General features: G+C 40.8%; 2 protein-coding genes across 4 annotated transcripts in view; both read left to right on the top strand.

The window, feature by feature from the left end:
- Lhfpl3 (LHFPL tetraspan subfamily member 3) overlaps positions 1–19,310 on the top strand; it is a 525,961-nt gene that overhangs the window by 390,034 nt on the left and 116,617 nt on the right. The gene's annotated exons all lie outside the window — the stretch shown is intronic.
- Positions 4,962–6,002, top strand: LOC116904187 (macrophage migration inhibitory factor-like). Its single transcript, XM_032907097.1, has one exon. It carries the CDS (start codon positions 5,601–5,603, stop codon positions 6,000–6,002), a length of 402 nt encoding a protein of 133 aa, XP_032762988.1. The 5' UTR covers positions 4,962–5,600.

A 19,310-nucleotide genomic window follows, 5' to 3' on the forward strand; every position in this document is an offset into this window, starting at 1 on the left:
CCTACATACGTAAAAGAAACCTTACTAAAGCTCAAAACACACATTACACCTCACACAATAATAGTAGGAGACTTCAACACCCCACTCTCATCAATGGACAGATCATGGAAACAGAAATTAAACAGAGACGTAGACAGACTAAGAGAAGTCATGAGCCAAATGGACTTAACGGATATTTATAGAACGTTCTTCCCTAATGCAAAAGGATATACCTTCTTCTCAGCTCCTCATGGTACTTTCTCCAAAATTGACCATATAATTGGTCAAAAAACGGGCCTCAACAGGTACAGAAAGATAGAAATAATCCCATGCGTGCTATCGGACCACAACAGCCTAAAGCTGGTCTTCAATAACAATAAGGGAAGAATGCCCACATATACGTGGAAATTGAACAATGCTCTACTCAATGATAACCTGGTCAAGGAAGAAATAAAGAAAGAAATTAAAAACTTTTTAGAATTTAATGAAAATGAAGGTACAACATACCCAAACTTATGGGACACGATGAAAGCTGTGCTAAGAGGAAAACTCATAGCGCTGAGTGCCTGCAGAAAGAAACAGGAAAGAGCATATGTCAGCAGCTTGACAGCACACCTAAAAGCTCTAGAACAAAAAGAAGCAAATACACCCAGGAGGAGTAGAAGGCAGGAAATAATCAAACTCAGAGCCGAAATCAACCAAGTAGAAACAAAAAGGACCATAGAAAGAATCAACAGAACCAAAAGTTGGTTCTTTGAGAAAATCAACAAGATAGATAAACCCTTAGCCAGACTAACGAGAGGACACAGAGAGTGTGTCCAAATTAACAAAATCAGAAATGAAAAGGGAGACATAACTACAGATTCAGAGGAAATTCAAAATATCATCAGATCTTACTATAAAAGCCTATACTCAACAAAACTTGAAAATCTGCAGGAAATGGACAATTTCCTAGACAGATACCAGGTACCGAAGTTAAATCAGGAACAGATAAACCAGTTAAACAACCCCATAACTCCTAAGGAAATAGAAGCAGTCATTAAAGGTCTCCCAACCAAAAAGAGCCCAGGTCCAGACGGGTTTAGTGCAGAATTCTATCAGACCTTCATAGAAGACCTCATACCAATATTATCCAAACTATTCCACAAAATTGAAACAGATGGAGCACTACCGAACTCCTTCTATGAAGCCACAATTACTCTTATACCTAAACCACACAAAGACCCAACAAAGAAAGAGAACTTCAGACCAATTTCCCTTATGAACATCGACATTTAAAAAATACTCAACAAAATTCTGGCAAACCGAATCCAAGAGCACATCAAAACAATCATCCACCATGATCAAGTAGGCTTCATCCCAGGCATGCAGGGATGGTTTAATATACGGAAAACCATCAACGTGATCCATTATATAAACAAACTGAAAGAACAAAACCACATGATCATTTCATTAGATGCTGAGAAAGCATTTGACAAAATTCAACACCCCTTCATGATAAAAGTCCTGGAAAGAATAGGAATCCAAGGCCCATACCTAAACATAGTAAAAGCCATATACAGCAAACCAGTGGCTAACATTAAACTAAATGGAGAGAAACTTGAAGCAATCCCACTAAAATCAGGGACTAGACAAGGCTGCCCACTCTCTCCCTACTTATTCAATATAGTTCTTGAAGTTCTAGCCAGAGCAATCAGACAACAAAAGGAGGTCAAGAGGATACAAATCGGAAAAGAAGAAGTCAAAATATCACTATTTGCAGATGATATGATAGTATATTTAAGTGATCCCAAAAGTTCCACCAGAGAACTACTAAAGCTGATAAACAACTTCAGCAAAGTGGCTGGGTATAAAATTAACTCAAATAAATCAGTAGCCTTCCTCTACACAAAAGAGAAACAAGCCGAGAAAAAAGAAATTAGGGAAACGACACCCTTCATAATAGACCCAAATAATATAAAGTACCTCGGGGTGACTTTAACCAAGCAAGTAAAAGATTTGTACAACAAGAACTTCAAGACTCTGAAGAAAGAAATTGAAGAAGACCTCAGAAGATGGAAAGATCTCCCATGCTCATGGATTGGCAGGATTAATATAGTAAAAATGGCCATTCTGCCAAAAGCGATCTACAGATTCAATGCAATCCCCATCAAAATACCAATCCAATTCTTCAAAGAGTTAGACAGAACAATTTGCAAATTCATCTGGAATAACAAAAAACCCAGGATAGCTAAAACTATGCTCAACAATAAAAGGACTTCTGGGGGAATCGCTATCCCTGAACTCAAGCAGTATTACAGAGCAACTGTGATAAAAACTGCATGGTATTGGTACAGAGACAGACAGATAGACCAATGGAATAGAATTGAAGACCCAGAAATGAACCCACACACCTATGGGCACTTGATTTTTGACAAAGGAGCCAAATCCATCCAATGGAAAAAAGATAGCATTTTCAGCAAATGGTGCTGGTTCAACTGGAGGTCAACATGTAGAAGAATGCAGATCGATCCATGCTTATCACCCTGTACAAAGCTTAAGTCCAAGTGGATCAAGGACCTCCACATCAAACCAGACACACTCAAACTAATAGAAGAAAAACTAGGTAAGCATCTGGAACACATGGGCGCTGGAAAAAATTTCCTGAACAAAACACCAATGGCTTATGCTCTAAGATCAAGAATCGACAAATGGGATCTCATAAAACTACAAAGCTTCTGTAAGGCAAAGGACACTGTGGTCAGGACAAAACGGCAAACCAACAGATTGGGAAAAAGATCTTTACCAATCCTACAACAGATAGAGGCCTTATATCCAAAATATACAAAGAACTCAAAAAGTTAGACCCAGGGAGACAAATAACCCTATTAAAAAATGGGGTTCAGAGCTAAACAAAGAATTCACAGCTGAGGAATGCGAATGGCTGAGAAACACCTAAAGAAATGTTCAACATCTTTAGTCATCAGGGAAATGCAAATCAAAACAACCCTGAGATTTCACCTCACACCAGTGAGAATGGCTAAGATCAAAAACTCAGGTGACAGCAAATGCTGGCGAGGATGTGGAGAAAGAGGAACACTCCTCCATTGTTGGTGGGGTTGCAGACTGGTACAACCATTCTGGAAATCAGTCTGGAGGTTTCTCAGAAAATTGGACATTGAACTGCCTGAGGATCCAGCTATACCTCTCTTGGGCATATACCCAAAAGATGCCCCAACATATAAAAAAGACACGTGCTCCACTATGTTCATCGCAGCCTTATTTATAATAGCCAGAAGCTGGAAAGAACCCAGATGCCCTTCAACAGAGGAATGGATACAGAAAATGTGGTACATCTACACAATGGAATATTACTCAGCTATCAAAAACAACGACTTTTTATGAAATTGTAGGCAAATGGTTGGAACTGGAAAATATCATTCTGAGTGAGCTAACCCAATCACAGAAAGACATACATGGTATGCACTCACTGATAAGTGGCTATTAGCCCAAATGCTTGAATTACCCTAGTGGCCTAGAACAAATGAAACTCAAGACGGATGATCAAAATGTGAAGGCTTCACTCCTTCTTTAAAAGGGGAACAAGAATACCCTTGGCAGGGGAGAGAGAGGCAAAGATTAAAACAGAGACTGAAGGAACACCCATTCAGAGCCTGCCCCACATGTGGCCCATACATATAGAGCCACCCAATTAGACAAGATGGATGAAGCAAAGAAGTGCAGACCGACAGGAGCCGGATGTAGATCGCTCCTGAGAGACACAGCCAGAATACAGCAAATACAGAGGCGAATGCCAGCAGCAAACCACTGAACTGAGAATAGGACCCCCGTTGAAGGAATCAGAGAAAGAACTGGAAGAGCTTAAAGGGGCTTGAGACCCCATATGTACAACAATGCCAAGCAACCAGAGCTTCCAGGGACTAAGCCACTACCTAAAGACTATACATGGACTGACCCTGGACTCTGACCTCATAGGTAGCAATGAATATCCTAGTAAGAGCACCAGTGGAAGGAGAAGCCCTGGGTCCTACTAAGACTGAACCCCCAGTGAACTAGACTGTCGGGGGGGCGGCAATGGGGGAGGGTGGGGAGGGAACACCCATAAGGAAGGGGGGAGGGAAGGGATGTTTGCCAAATGTACATAAGAAATACTCAAGTTAATAAAAAAAAAAAAAAAAAAAGAGTGAATCCCCAGTAAATATACTGATGAGTAATCTAATACAGACATGACCAGTGTGTCCACCTAAAACTCAATGTAGGCAGAACTTGGCCCCTGGCAGCCAATCCAGACTCTAGTTCTAACCTCTTTGCTATCTCTTTCCTGGCCTTTACCCTGGGGAAGAAAGCAACTGCACAGCACAAGGCCCCTCAGGTTTCCCAGGGATTAAACCCCAGTGAAGCTCTACACAAAGGCTTATCACTGTGCCCTGATGTTTTTTCTACACTCTGGCTTTTTAGGGGGAAAAAAAGAGTACTTTGATTGCTTCAAATCTGGACACCAAGATACGATCCAATTTATTCAAGTATTTTTATATAGCTGGTTCTTTCTGATCATGGAGTTTGCTCTAAGGATCTCTCTTTGCAGTACAAAGAGCATGTGGGATTAAAAACCTCTTTGGAATGGAAGTCTTAGCATCTTCACACATTAGAGCAGACCCACTTGCCTTCCTCTTTGATGCAAGGCCAACGGGGAACCTTCACCACTGAGGTAAAGCCTTCACAGCAAACTGCTGGCTTTTCTGGGGTAGGTTTGATCCCAAGGGTCCTGCCCTGTGCTGGCATACAAGCCAGAGGTCCCAACTCACCAAGACTCAAAAAATCAGGTTAACTATCCTATGCTACACATTAGGCAGCCAAACCCAGCTACTGACTTCTGTAAATACTAACCAGGTAATATCTCCAAGGGGACTGAGACATCTTTGTTTCTCGGTATTGCCAATGTGTGCCCCAATACAAAATACTTTTGCACAAAGAAAAAGAATTCCTGTCACTTGTGTGAGAACTGGGAGTCGGATGGAGAAAAACTAGGGAGTACAACCTTATATAATGTTAGAAATGGTTTGCAGGAGTGTAAAATACCCTCTCATGCTAGACAGAAGAATGTCATTTAAAACCTCAAAGATTTTTTTGCTTGCCCTGAAGCAAGCCGCTACTGTAATACTTTAACTGGAACCTTTTATTGCATTAGTCACTGACTTTAAAAATGCAAATCTTTTGAATATAAGCAACATAAAAGGCTTATTCTTCAGGGTTTCTTCTTCTAGAGTCTCTGAATTTTCGCTTACATCTTTTTTCTCAGCTTATCAGAACACGAAGAAATGCACGCCCATGTTTCTTTTGAATCTTCATTGTCCATGTGTATTCTAAAAGGCGTCTCACTTAGAATCTGGAAATGCATTGTTTGGAAGGGAAAAAATAGTTTCAAAATAGCCTACACTCATACTTTCAAGTTTAGGTGTACAGATTGGTTGGTACCAGATATTTTTTAAAAAGATGAATATTGAGTTTTTAATTGACTGGATGGAGAATATGTCCTAAATATAAACAAGTAGGAACTCAAAGCTGTTGGGGCTACCGCTAAAACTATATACCCATATGGATAAAAAAATGCATTTAAAAATATGATTCGTGAGCTTGGGCCACACCTCTCTTTGCACCATCCTTCAGTCCCCGCTCGTAGTCCCTCTGCCACCATGCCGATGTTCATCCTGAATACCAATGTTTCCCACGCCTCCGTGCCAGAGGAGTTTCTCTTCGAGATCACCCAGCATCTGGTGCAGGCCACCGGCAAGCCAGCACAGTACATCACAGTGTGCATGGTCCCGGACCAGCTCTTGAATTTCATGGGCTTCAGTGACCTCTGTGCCCTCTGCACCCTGCACAGCATCGGCAAGATTCTTGGCGCCAGAACCGCACCTACAGCAAGCTGCTGTGCGTGCGGCCTGCTGTCGGATCACCTGCACATCAGCCCGGACCGGATCTACATCAACTATAACAACATGAACACAGCTAACGCGGGCTAGAATGGATCTACCTTTGCTTGAGTTCTGACCTGCACCACTGTTCTCAGAGCCTTGCGGTACACAGTGTTCAGTGTTCAGTGTTCATCCACCAATAGTGATGCCCACCTTCTGGTCGGAAAAAATAAATAGTTTAAGAAAAAGAAGTATGATTCATTGGCCTGGTACACATAGTTATAGTGACCTATAAGGTTCTTTTAAATCACCAGAATCCAGTGTGGAAAAACATCCCATGTCTAAAACATTGTGAAATCTTCGATCAGGAGGGAGAAGGGTTTCTCAATGTTCCTTCATTTCACGTCTTTCTAAGCCAGTGGTCCTCACAGATCAGCATGCTTGAGAAACGCCACTCAGCGGCTTTCAAGCCACTGAGCTTCAGTGGTCAACACTGGCAACTTAGTTCTGCAGGCGAGGGTGAGGACCTGGAGTGTGCGCTTCTAACAAGGGTTGAGTTAGTAGGCTCTGCCATGGACAGAACCACGCTTGGAGAACTTCCCATCAGGAGAACCAGGGAGCTCTACTTCAATGGTCACAGAAATAGAGTCATTTGGGTGTTTTTCTTTTGTTGTAGATTTCTATTTGGCTTCCCTTCCCACAGACGGCATGGAAGGTGGCTATTTTGCTGTGCTATCTATGCCATGTTGTAAATCACCAGGACAGGCATTTACCATGAGAGAAACAAACGCGCCCACTGCTGGCTGGAAACTCCTCACCCTGTCACCCCACTGCCATTCAACTACAAAAACTAGCAAACTCTTTCTGGGTCCCTTCAACTTAAGGAACATTGTTCCCATGCCATCTGAAGGGCACGGGCCCCTCTGGTCATCTCAAGATGTTTAGGCCAAGAGCTAGTACACAGCATCACGGGATTCTCTGCTCTTAGAGTTTATTGTATGGCCTAGAGGAAAGGCAGTCCTCTCTCTTGCCTTCATTTTCTGCCGTGAAATATGGAAATATTATTGTCTGGTTCATTGGATAATCTCTCAAAGGTCAGTGCTGTTTGCATGTTTTTTTACTGAGTCCCTCCTACTTAGGAACAAGTTTAGAGATGCACCAAACTTTGGTGTTTTACTCACTCACCTCCTAGAAAACCAGGTTTGAGATGTTAGCAAGCAAAAGCACTCTAACAGTCTCTGAAGCCCCTTGGCAGTTGCTCCCCTCTGGCCATGTGGCTCTGAGGCTGTCAGGGGCACAATGCCGTGTCTATAACCCTGAGAGTTAACATTGATAGCTTTCAATACCCTGTAGCTAATATCCCCAAGGCTGATCCAAGCCTCCTCAGAACACCCCCACTTTGTGCCTGATTGCCAGTACCTCAGAGGAAATATCCTATCTTAACTACTCCATAGAAAGTGAGGGTGGCCAATTCACTGTCTTCCCCGGCGGGTCAGCTGCTATCTATTCTCTCTCTTTCCTTGGCGGAGAAATTGACCTAGAGATGGAGATGAGATAGAAACGGGTCAGAAAGTTGGTCTTTTTAAGAAATTCTTGCAAGTTCGGGGAAAGGGAAATAGGACTTCCTTGGTTAGGTAAGTGAATCACTTCAGCAGCCTGGCCTCACCAGCTGCTTATCGGCCTCTGTGGATCTTGATATTTTTATTGGATATTTTCTATATTTACATTTACGGAAACCCACTATCCCATCTACCCACCTGCTTCTATGAGGGTGCTCCCTCATCCACCCAACCACTCCCTCCCACCTCCCCATGCTGGCATTACCCTACACTGGGGCATCAAGCCTTGACAGGACTATGGGCCTCTCCTCCCATTGATGCCAGACAAGGCCATCCTCTGCTAAATATGCAGCTGAAGCCATGGGTCCCTCCATGTGTACTCTTTGGTTGCTGGTTTAGTCCCTGGGAGCTCTGGTGGGGTCTGGTTGGTTGATATTGTTGTTCTTCCTATGGGTTTGAAAACCCCTTCAGCTCCTTCAGTCTTTTCTTTAGATCCCACATTGGGGTCCCCTCGTTCAGTCCAATGATTAGTTGCAAGCATCCTCATCTGTATCAGTAAGGCTCTGGCAGAGCCTCTCAGGAGACAGCCATATCTGGCTCCTGTCAGCAAGCACTCCTTGGCATCAGCAATAGTGACTGGGTTTGGTGGCTGAATATGGGATGGATCCCCAGATGGGGCAGTCTCTCAGCTCTTTTCTTGATCAGCCAGAATCAACTGACTCTTAGCATGGTTGAATGACTTGGAATTTATGTCTCCCTGGTATGGGCACGAACTCACCAGCAGTACATTTAATCACTTCACAGATTTACCCAAGAAACGCCTGGATTGCCACACACACACACACACACACACACACACACACACACACACACACTCATAGAAGAATCATTCCCATTCCAAAGAGAAATTAAAATATTTGCTCTGCTTCCCCAGTGGCAGACTAACATCCAAGATGTATTCCAAATGACTTTCCCCTATCTTGCCCAAATCTCTCTAAAACCTTCTTCCCTCCCTACTCTCAACCATCCCTTCTCTACCACAGAGTCTCCTAGGCTGAGGGCTGTGTAGCCTGACCCTGGATCCAGACTGCCTTGGCTAAAATCCATGTTCTAACGGCATGTAACGTCTATAGGAGTTTCCTTCTTTGGCACATACACACAAGCACGGCTCTGTCTGTGGGCAGGACTTCCTCATCTCAAAGATTGGTGGCACCATCTACTCTTTAAGTCACCAAAAATCCATAGAAAAGAGAGCAAGAGTAGATAGGCAGCAGTTCTGTCAGCAAGCCCATGACATGTCCCATTCTATAGTAAATATATACCCAGTGTTCTCTCTCCTCACTGGATTTTCCTTCTGTCTCCTTGCCTCACCTAAAATCCAGCACTGCTATAAGACCTCTCCTCCTGTAGCCCTGTCCAAACAAGGTGGCACGTGCTTTGTAAAACAGTAGTGGCAGTGACCTTTAAATTCTTACTCTACTTCCTGAAAGGCTTCCCCCACCATCTGCTCCGCCACCTTTCTGAGCATGTGTGAGCATCCACACCAATGTAAGCTCATGGACCTCTTCTTTCCTCACTCTCAAGGCCTCTTCTCTACTCTGGCCACCTTCGTTGGACCCTGGATTCTCTCATTACCTAGAACTTTTAAAGAAGCAAAACTCAATATCCACTCTCTGCCTTTCAACTTGATCAAGACCTTGACCCTTCAAGCTAGACTTCACCCTATTATCACTTGCTTTCTTACAAGGTCCTTCCCTATTTTTTCCCTTTTCTTATCAATATCCTCAAACCTTTCCCCATGTATCCTCATTGGAACCTAACAAGTTTCTACACCTAGATCCATCCCACTCTCTACCTTCTGCATTCTTCTGCTTAGAATGCTAAGTAGCACTGACAGGAAAAACACAAATGACCACAGAGATAGCTCCTGTTCCCACAAACATAAACCTCTGTTCCTTGGCTTGGACTCCTGATAGTTCCTGGCTATTTCAAGCATTCCCCTTGCTTCCTGATGGTAATTAACTCAATCCTGTGTGTACAACAAAGCTTAAGACATGTTTATATTGTCTCTTTATAAAGTACATATGACCGGATTCTGTTGACTGAGAAACAATGCTTAAAATAAGGGTCTAGGGGGCTGGAGAGATGGCTCAGTGGTTAAGAGCACTGACTGCTCTTTCAAAGGGCCTGAGTTCAATTCCCAGCAACCACGTGGTGGCTCACAACCATCTGTAATGGGATCTGATACCCTCTTCCGGTGTATCTAACAGCTACATTGTACTCAAATACATAAAATAAATAAATTTTTTTTTAAAAGATAAGGGTCTAGGAAGAATGACTGAGATAAACAACAAAGTCTGAGGGAGTCAGATGTGGCCTGTCCCTAGAGATAGCACAGAGGTCACCTGTAAAATACATGTGACATCTCCCATAAGGATGGGGTCTATAGACTGAGGAACATTGCTGAGAATAAAGACTTTGGAGGGAAGAATCTGGGATAAACACAATTGTCTGGAGGATTCAATGTGGCCTGGCAGATAGCACAGGTCACTGGGATAATAGCCACATCCACTCCCAGCCGTCTGCACATCTCTTCTACTGAAGAGACAACCTTGTATGTTTGATATCCTGTGTTCCCTGGTACTTATCTGTGAGTACAAGAACCCTGAATTCTCCACACCTTCCCTCACTTTCCCCAGACTCCTGAAATGTGCTGGAATCTGATGATTTAAAAACTACCCTTAAAGTATTTCCTCAGTCTACCCTCCTTCTTCCTCATAAAGCTCCCTGACAGTCACTCCCATCAGTCCCCATAACTTGCACACTGTGTCTGGCTTGTGTACAAGACTAATAAATGTCACAAGTAACACCTGTGCCACTAAGTCCAAATGATTCTCTTCAGTCATATTCTGCAGACTTGACCCTGACCACTCCTCCTACTTACTCAAAGTTCCCTGTTCTTTTGGCTTCCTCCTCTTTTCACATCCTCCTTGCCTTCCTCTTTTCTCGCCATTCTTAAACAGACCTTGCTTCCTCTGTTTGCCACTTAAATATTTATATCCATTGTGATTCAATTATTGAAACTCGCTCCAAGTATTATCATATTAAAAATGAGTTCAAAACCTAATGGCTAAAAGTAGCAATCCTGGCCAAGACATCAGGGGCTAGGAATTTAGTCCAGATTCTGTAGCAACTCCTATGATCCCTGAAACATTGACTAGATCACACATGTGTTTCAGTTCATAGCTGGACCACAGTAGTGTGACTCCTAGAACCTTGGCAGAAGCAATCAGCAACTTACAAAACTATTTCTCTCCAACTTTCCCACATGACCCCTCCAGAAAAGTTGCCAGCCTTGTCATAAGGCAGCTCAAAGATCCAAAAATAAACGTTGAAAGAGATAGAAAGAGAAGGCTGGCCTACCAAGGACCTAAGTCTGGGGTCTGGCACAGGATTCCTGAAGAATCCTGAAGAATCCTGTTGGCCAAGGGCAGGATACAGAAACCTTTATTGAGAGGGAGATCCAGGAAACTGTGGTCATCTACACTACTACAGAAACCTTCTCAGAAAAGTGTCCTCCTATGAATATTTTTGTTCCCCCCTCTAAGAAGGACTGAAGCATCCACACTTTGGTTGTCCTTCTTCTTGAACTTCGTGTGGTCTGTGGATTGTATCCTGGGTAATCCGAGTTTTTGGGCTAATATTCACTTATTAGTGAGTGCATACCATGTGTGTGTTTTTTTGTGATTGGGTTACCTCACTCAGGATATTTTCTAGTTCCATCCATTTGCCTATGAATTTCATGAAGCCATTGTTTTAAATAGCTGAGTAGTAATCCATTGTATAAATGTACCACATTTTCTGTAGCCATTCCTTTGTTGAGGGACATTTGGATTCTTTCCAGCTTTTGGCTATTATAAATAGGGGTGCTATGAATGTAGTGGAGCATATGTCCTTGTTGTATGTGGGAGCATCTTTTGGGTATATGCCCAGGAGTGGTACGGCTGGGTCCTTAGGCAGTACTATGTCCAATTTTCTAAGGAACCTGCAGACTGATTTCCAGAGTGGCAAGTGTACCAGCTTGCAATCCCACCAACAATGGAGGAATGTTCCTCTTTCTCCACATCCTCACCAGCATCTGCTGTCACCTGAGTTTTTTATCTTAGCCATTCTGACTAGTGTGAGGTGGAATCTCAGGGTTGTTTTTATTTGTATTTCCCCGATGACTAAGATGTTGAACATTTCTTTAAGTGCTTCTCAGCCATTTGATATTCCTCAGTTGAGAATTCTTTGTTTAGCTCTGTACCCCATATTTTAACAGGGTTATTTGACTCTCTGGAGTCTAACTTCTTGAGTTCTTTCTATGTATTGGATATTAGCCTCTATCAGATGTAGGATTGGTAAAGATCTTTTCTCAATCTGTTGGCTGCCATTTTGTCCTAATGACAGTGTCTTTTGCATTACAGAAGCTTTGCAATTATATGAAGTCCCATTTATCAATTCTTTATCTTAGAGCATAAGCCATTGGTGTTTTGTTCAGGAAATTTTCCCAGTGCCCATGTGTTGGAGGCTCTTCCCTACTTTTCTTCTATTAGTTTGAATGTATCTAGTTTGATGTGGAGGTCCTGGATCCACTTGGACTTGAGCTTTGTACAGGGCTATAAGAATGGATTGATTTCCAATCTTCTACATGCTGACTGCCATTAGAATCAGCACCATTTGTTGAAAATGTTGTCTTTTTCCCACTGGATGGTTTTAGGTCCTTTTTCAAAGATCAAGTGACCATAGGTGTGTGGGTTCATTTCTGGGTCTTTAATTCTACTCTATTGATCTACCTACCTGTCTCTGTACCATACAGTTTTTATCACTATTGCTCTATAATACAGCTTGAGGTCAGGGATGGTGGTTCCCCCAGAAGTTTTTATTGTTAAGAATAGTTTTTCATTATCCTGGGCTTTTTGTTATTCCAAATGAATTTACATATTTCTCTTTCTAACTCTATGAAGAATAGAGTTGGAATTTTGATGGGGATTGCATTGAATCTGTAGATTGCTTTTGGCTAGATGGACATTTTTACTATATTAATCCTGCCAATCCATGAGCATGGGAAATCTTTCCATCTTCTGAGATCTTCTTCAATTTTTTCTTCATAGACTTTTTGAAGTTCTTGTCATACAAATCTTTCACCTGCTTGGTTAGAATTATACCTAGGTATTTTATATTAATTCTAACTATGGGAAGGGTATCGTTTCCCTAATTTCTTTCTCAGCCTTTGAGTAGAGGAAGGCTACTGATTTGTTTGAGTTAATTTTATATCCAACCACTTTGCTGAAGTTGTTTATAAGCTGTAGAAGTTCTCCAGTGGAATTTTTGGGGTCATTTAAGTATACTATCATATCATCTGCAAATAGTGATATTTTGACTTCTTCCTTTCCAATTTCTATCCCTTTGACTTCTTTTTGTTGTCTAATTGCTCTGGCTAAGACTTCAAGTACTATATTGAATAGGTAGGGAGACAGTGGCCAGTCTCGTCTAGTCCCTGATTTTAGTGGGATTGTTTCAAGTTTCTCTCCATTTAGTTTGATGTTGGCTACTGGTTTGCTGTATATTGCTTTTAGTATGTTTAGGTATGGGCCTTGAATTCCTGATCTTTCCAAGACTTTTATCATGAAGGGGTATTGAATTTTGTCAAAATGCTTTCTCAGCATCAAATGTGATGGTCATGAGGCTTCTTTCTTTGAGTTTGTTTACATATTGGATTACATCAATGGATTTCCATATATTGAATCATCCTAGCATCCCTGGGATGAAGTATACTTGATCATGGTGAATGATTGTTTTGATGTATTCTCAGATTCAGATTGCGAGAATTTTATTGAGTATTTTTGCATGGATATTTGTAAGGAAAATTGGTCTGAAGTTCTCTTTCTTTGTAGGGACTTTGTGTGGTTTAGGTATAAGCGTAATTGTGGCTTCAGAGAAAGAATTGGGTAGTGTTCCTTCTGTTTCTATTTTGTGGAATAGTTTGGGCAGTGTTGGTATTAGGTCTTCTTTGAAGGTCGGATAAAATTATGCACTAAACTGATCTGGTCCTGGGATTCTTTTGGTTATGAGACTTTTAATGACTGCTTCTATTTCTTTAGGAGTTATGGGACTGTTAGGATGGTTTATCTGTTCCTGATTTAACTTCGGTACCTGGTATCTGCCTACAAAATTATTCATTTCCTCCATATTTTTTTTTCAGTTTTGTTGAGTATAGGCTTTTGTAGTCAGATCTGATGATTTTTTGAATTTCCTCTGATTCTGTTGTTATGTCTCCCTTTTCATTTCTGATTTTGTTAATTTGGACACACTCTCTGTGCCTTCTGGTTAGTCTGGCTAAGGTTTTATCTATCTTGTTGATTTTCTCAAAGAACCAGCTCCTGGTTTTGTTGATTCTTTGTATAGTTCTTTTTGTTTCTACTTGGTTGATTTCAGCTCTGAGTTTGATTATTTCCTGCTGTCTACTCCTCTTCATTGAATTTGCTTTTCTTGTTCCAAAGCTTCCAGATGTGCTGTCAAGCTGTCAGTGTACGCTCTCTCCAATTTCTTTTTTTTTGGGGGGGGCATTGTATCCCATAAGTTTGGGTATGTTATGCCTTCATTTTCATTAAATTCTACAAAGTCCTTAATTTCTTTCTTTACTTCTTCCTTGACCAAGTTATCATTGAGTAGAGCATTGACAACTTCCATGTACATTTGGGCTTTCATTCATTTTTACTGTTATGAAGCCTTAGTCCCTTGTGATCTGATAGGATGCATGGGATTTTTCAATCTTCTTCTATCTGTTGAGGCCTGTTTTGTGACCAAGTATATGGTCAATTTTGGAGAAGGTACCATGAGGTGCTGAGAAGAAGGTATTTTCTTTTGTTTTAGGATGGAATTTTCTATAGATATATGTTAAATCCATTTGGTTCATAACTTTTGTTAGTTTTACTGTGTTTCTGTTTCCATGATCTGTCAACTGATGAGAGTGGGGTGTTGAAGTCTCCCACTAATATTGTGTGTGGTGCAATGTGTGCTTTGAGCTTTAGTAAAGTTTCTTTTATGAATGTCAGTGCCCTTCCATTTGGAGCATAGATGTTCAGAATTGAGAGTTCATCTTGGTAGATTTTTCCTTTGATGAGTATCAAGTGTCCTTCCTTATATTTTTTAATAACTTTTGGTTAAAAGTCGTTTTTATGCAATATTAGAATGGCTACTCCAGCTTGTTTCTTGGGACCATTTACTCAGAAAAATTTTCCCCAGCCATTCACTCTTAGTGTCTGTCTTTGTCTCTGAGGTGTGTTTCTTGTATGCAGTAAAATGCTGGGTGCTCTTTAGGTATCCAGTCTGTTAGTCTATGTCTTTTTCTTGGGGAATTGAGTCCATTGGTATTAAAAGATATTAAAGAATAGTAATTGTTTCTGTTACTTTTATTGTTAGAAGTCGAATTATGTTTATGTGGCTATCTTCTTTTGGGTTTGTTGCAAGAAGATTACTTTCTTGTTTTTTCTAGGATATAGTTTTCCTCCTCGTATTGGAGTTTCCCATCTATTATCCTTTGTAGAGCTGGATTTGTGGAAAGATATTGTGTAAATTTGGTTTCTTCATGGAATATCTTGGTTTCTCCATCTATGATAATTGAGAGTTTTACTGGATATAGTAGCTTGGGCTGGCATTTGTTTTCTTTAGGGTCTATATGACATCTTTCTAGGATCTTTTAGGTTCCACAGTCTCTGTTGAGAAGTCTGGTGTAATTCTGATAGGTCTGCCTTTATATGTTACTTAACCTTTTTCCCTTACTGCTTTTAATATTCTTTCTTTGTTTTGAATATTTTGTCTTTTGACTATTATGTGATGGAAGGGATTTCTTTTCTGGTCCAATCTGTTTGTAGTTCTGTAGGCTTCTTATATGTTCATGGGCATCTCTTTCTTTAGGTTAGGGAAGTTTTTTTCTATAATTTTGTTGAAGATATTTACTGGCCCTTTAAGTTGGGAATCTTTGCTCTCTTCTATACCTATTATCTTTCGGTTTGGTCATTTTATTGTGTCCTGGATTTCCTGATGTTTTGTGTTAGGGCTTTTTGCTTTTTGCATTTTCTTGACTATTGCATCAATGTTGTGTATGGTATCTTCTGCTCCTGAATTTTCTCTTCAATCTCTTGTATTCTGTTGGTGATGCTTGAGTCTATGACTCCTTATTTCTTTCTTAGGTTTTCTATCTCCAAGGTTGTCTCCCTTTGTGATTTCTTTACTGTTTTTATTTCCATTTTTAGATCCTTGATGGTTTTGTTTAATTACTATGCTTGTTTTGTCGTGTTTTCCTTTAAGGGATTTTTGTTCTGTTTTGTTTTTCTTTAAGGGCTTCTTCTTATTTACCTGTGTTCTCCTGTATTTCTTTAAGGGAGTTATTTATGTCCTTCTTAAAGTCCTCTATCATCTTTATGAGATATGATTTTAATTCCAAATATTGCTTTTCCAGTGTGTTAGGATATCTAGTATTTGCTGTGGTGGGAGAACTGGGTTCTGAGGATGCCAAGTAGTCTTGGTTTCTATTGCTTAGGTTCTTGTGCTTGCCTCTTGCCATCTGGTTTTCTCTGATGTTAGTTGGTCTTGCTGTCTCTTACTGGAGCTTGTCATTCCTGTGGGCCTGTGAGTCTGTGATCTTAGGAGTGAGAGCACTCCTGGGAGACCAGCTCTCTCAGGGCAGGTTTTGGGTCTGGAGTGCTGTGGAAGCCTTAGCTCTGAGCACAGATAGAGACAGGAAGGGTCCTGTCCTAGGCTGCCCTGTGGCTCCTGAGCCCTGTATGCTCCCAGTCAGTCTCTCCTTGGCCAGTCAGTGCAGAGAAAGTGGGATCCCACCTTAAGCTTAGGAGGGAGAGAGCTCCTGGCCAACCAGCTCTCTGCAGGCAGTTTTGGGGTATGAGAGCTGTGGGACAGCCCCAGCTCTGGGCACATATGGAGACTGGAAGGTTATAGATGTTTTTTAAGTGAAACATTAAGTAGTGTCTTCACACATTATGCAACAGAGTTCTCAAAGTGTTTTGATTTTGTGAAACAGAAAATCTATATTCAATGAACAACTGCCTTCCCTCCTCCTCAGCAGATAATTGTCATTATACTTTCTTTAACAAATTTGACATCTTTAGATCTTTGTGACATCATGTAGTATTTGTCTTTTTGTGAGCTAGCAAAATAGTCTTTAGTTTTATATCTCATATTATAGCTTGTGACTCTCCTTTTTCTTGTATTAGTACATGTGTATGGTCTACTGTTCAAAAACGTTGTATTGTATGTGTATGGTCCACTGTTTAACAACATTGTATTACATGGGTATGCTCCAATGTTTAATAACATTTCATTATATGTGTGTGGTCCACTGTTCATTCTTACATCTATTATGGACATTTGAATTATTTTTACTTTTTGGCTCTTATGAATAAGTTGGAGATCCCCCTCAGATTATTTTAAATATATACTTAGAAATATGACTGAATTATATAGCAATTCTGTTTTAGTTTATGAAACTGTCATGCTGTTTCCGTAGTCTGTCTGTCTGCCCCCCCCTCTGTGTGTGTGTGTGTGTGTGTGTGTGTGTGTGTGTGTGTTTTAATTTATTTTTTTTGAGATGAAGTTATATAGAATCCAGACTGGCCTTGTTATATAGCCAAGGTTGGCTTTGAACTTCTGATTCTTGCCTCAGTTCCCAAGTGCTGGGATTGCAGGCATAAGTTCCAATGCCTATTGCTCAATTGGTACTTTTAAATTATGTTACTGTCTAGTTTTGCTTGAAAGGAACAGGGGGATAGTTCCTTTGCATATTAGCTACATGCTGGTCAAAGCACACACAATGCTTTATTTTTTTTTACAAGCAACACTTAGAAGAGCTTTAATTACTGAACTTTGAAGTTACAGAGCGGAAATTAGTGGGTCACAAGCACAGTTAAGGTCTAGGACATGTATTCAGCTCTCTCTCGAATTTCATTTCTACTTGAGAAGGGTCCATTCTTCCCCAGTTCTGAAACAATTGGTGAAATGTTTTTCATGATTTGTGGAGTGCTTTGAGAACAATACAGTGATATTTAAAAGGATGCGGAGCCAGTAATTGTATCACTACACTTTGATGATTCTAGCCTCAGATTCTTAAATGGTCCTGTCGCCTTAAGCAGAAAGTAGAGGGAGCTGATTCATTCCTCTCTTGATTGATAGCAGTAGGGTTTGCACCACATTGAGCCTCCCATCTTCAACTTAGTGTCTACATTGTACCCACCTGCCGTTATTGGGTGGGATTAATGACTAGTTTGCAAACCAGCATCACATTTGTGAAAGTTGATGGGCATGTTAATTACACCTATTTAAATGTCACAGTTGCATGACCCAGATTCTTCTTTTCTGCCAAATTTTGAAAGACTTGTTGGCATTGTGGAAACTCCAGTAAACATAGTTAGTATATTAAAATGTAAACATTGGAGGAATTGGCCATGCAGGAATGGGTGGCCTTGGCTTATCTGATTTCAGGGCTAGAGTCTTATGGCCCATTTTCAGGGCTTTTGGTAGAGTTCACAGCACACATTGCTGTCCTCTTTTGTAGTTAGATATTCTGCACCTACTCATCTCTCCCTTCTAGTATATGAAAGTCCATATAATGCAATGAATATCAGAGGTCCACTGAATACTGATCTTAGTGGCTGGCTACAAATATTCTCAGGGCATGAGAGTCTTGTCCTTGGTGTTTGAAGTGCATCTTTTTATAAGAGTAGGAAGAAAGGAGATAGACTTCCCAACTTCTTATTACCGTGGTATGTATTATGTATAATGCTGATGACATAGCCGTAAACAGGGAAAAGCCTGTTTGTGACAGGGAAGAGGGAGGGAGGGAGTAGAGAGGCAGAGACTGGATTAATAAACTAGTTGTCAATTACATCAGCTTGTGGTAAGGGCTATCTATAATTAGGTGAAGGATGAAGACACAGAAACATACAAAAGAGTGGTAAAACACAGTTCATTATTTGATGAAGAATTAGAGTAGAGAAAGTTCCCTGGATGAAGTACTACATACTTCTGCCTATAAGAACGTACTGATTCTTAGATTCAGAGTATACCAGAATCATTTGGAAACAACTGCTAAAAATCATGATTTCCATTTAATTCTTTATCTGTCCTTTACCTTTTGTTTATTCAATGCTAAAGATTTTGTACGAGAATATATTGTATGTTGGGTATATTTCCCCTCATACAAAATTATAACATCTGACCTCCACTTAAAAAGTTTTAAACTCATTCAGGAAATAGAGACTAGGGCCTGAGAATGTGCTTTTCTAAGGTCTTACCCATGTACACTGGCACTGACTGCCCTGGGACTATATGATATTTAAGAGTTTGAAAGAGGACAATGTGTGTGAAGTGTGCATTTGTACTCACACACACGCAGGAGATGGATCATGGGACAGGGTGGATGGACAGAAGACTATCCTAAGGAAACTGAAGACAAAGGGGATTGGAACCAAAGGAAAGCATAGCCCATCAGTGTCACAGACTCAGAGTTTAAGAGGAAGGTAGTGAAGGTGAAGATAGTGAGGGTGAAGGCTAAGGTACCAGAAGATCATAGGAACTCATTTGCTGTGCTAAGGCAGTTGGCCTTTTCTATAAGGGAATGGAGATCTATTAAAGGACTTCAGCCTGGTGATGCGATACAATGTGATGTGATGCCCATGCTCTGACTTTATGAAGATAGCCAGAAGGAAGGGGCAACAGAAGCAGAAGAACATGGGGTATTCCAGAAGGGAACTGACAGGGATGGCAGAGACTTTTTTCCTTCCTTTTTTCATTGAATTTT

This window comes from Rattus rattus, chromosome 6 (genome assembly GCF_011064425.1).
Source record: "Rattus rattus isolate New Zealand chromosome 6, Rrattus_CSIRO_v1, whole genome shotgun sequence".
Taxonomy (NCBI): Eukaryota; Metazoa; Chordata; class Mammalia; order Rodentia; family Muridae; genus Rattus; species Rattus rattus.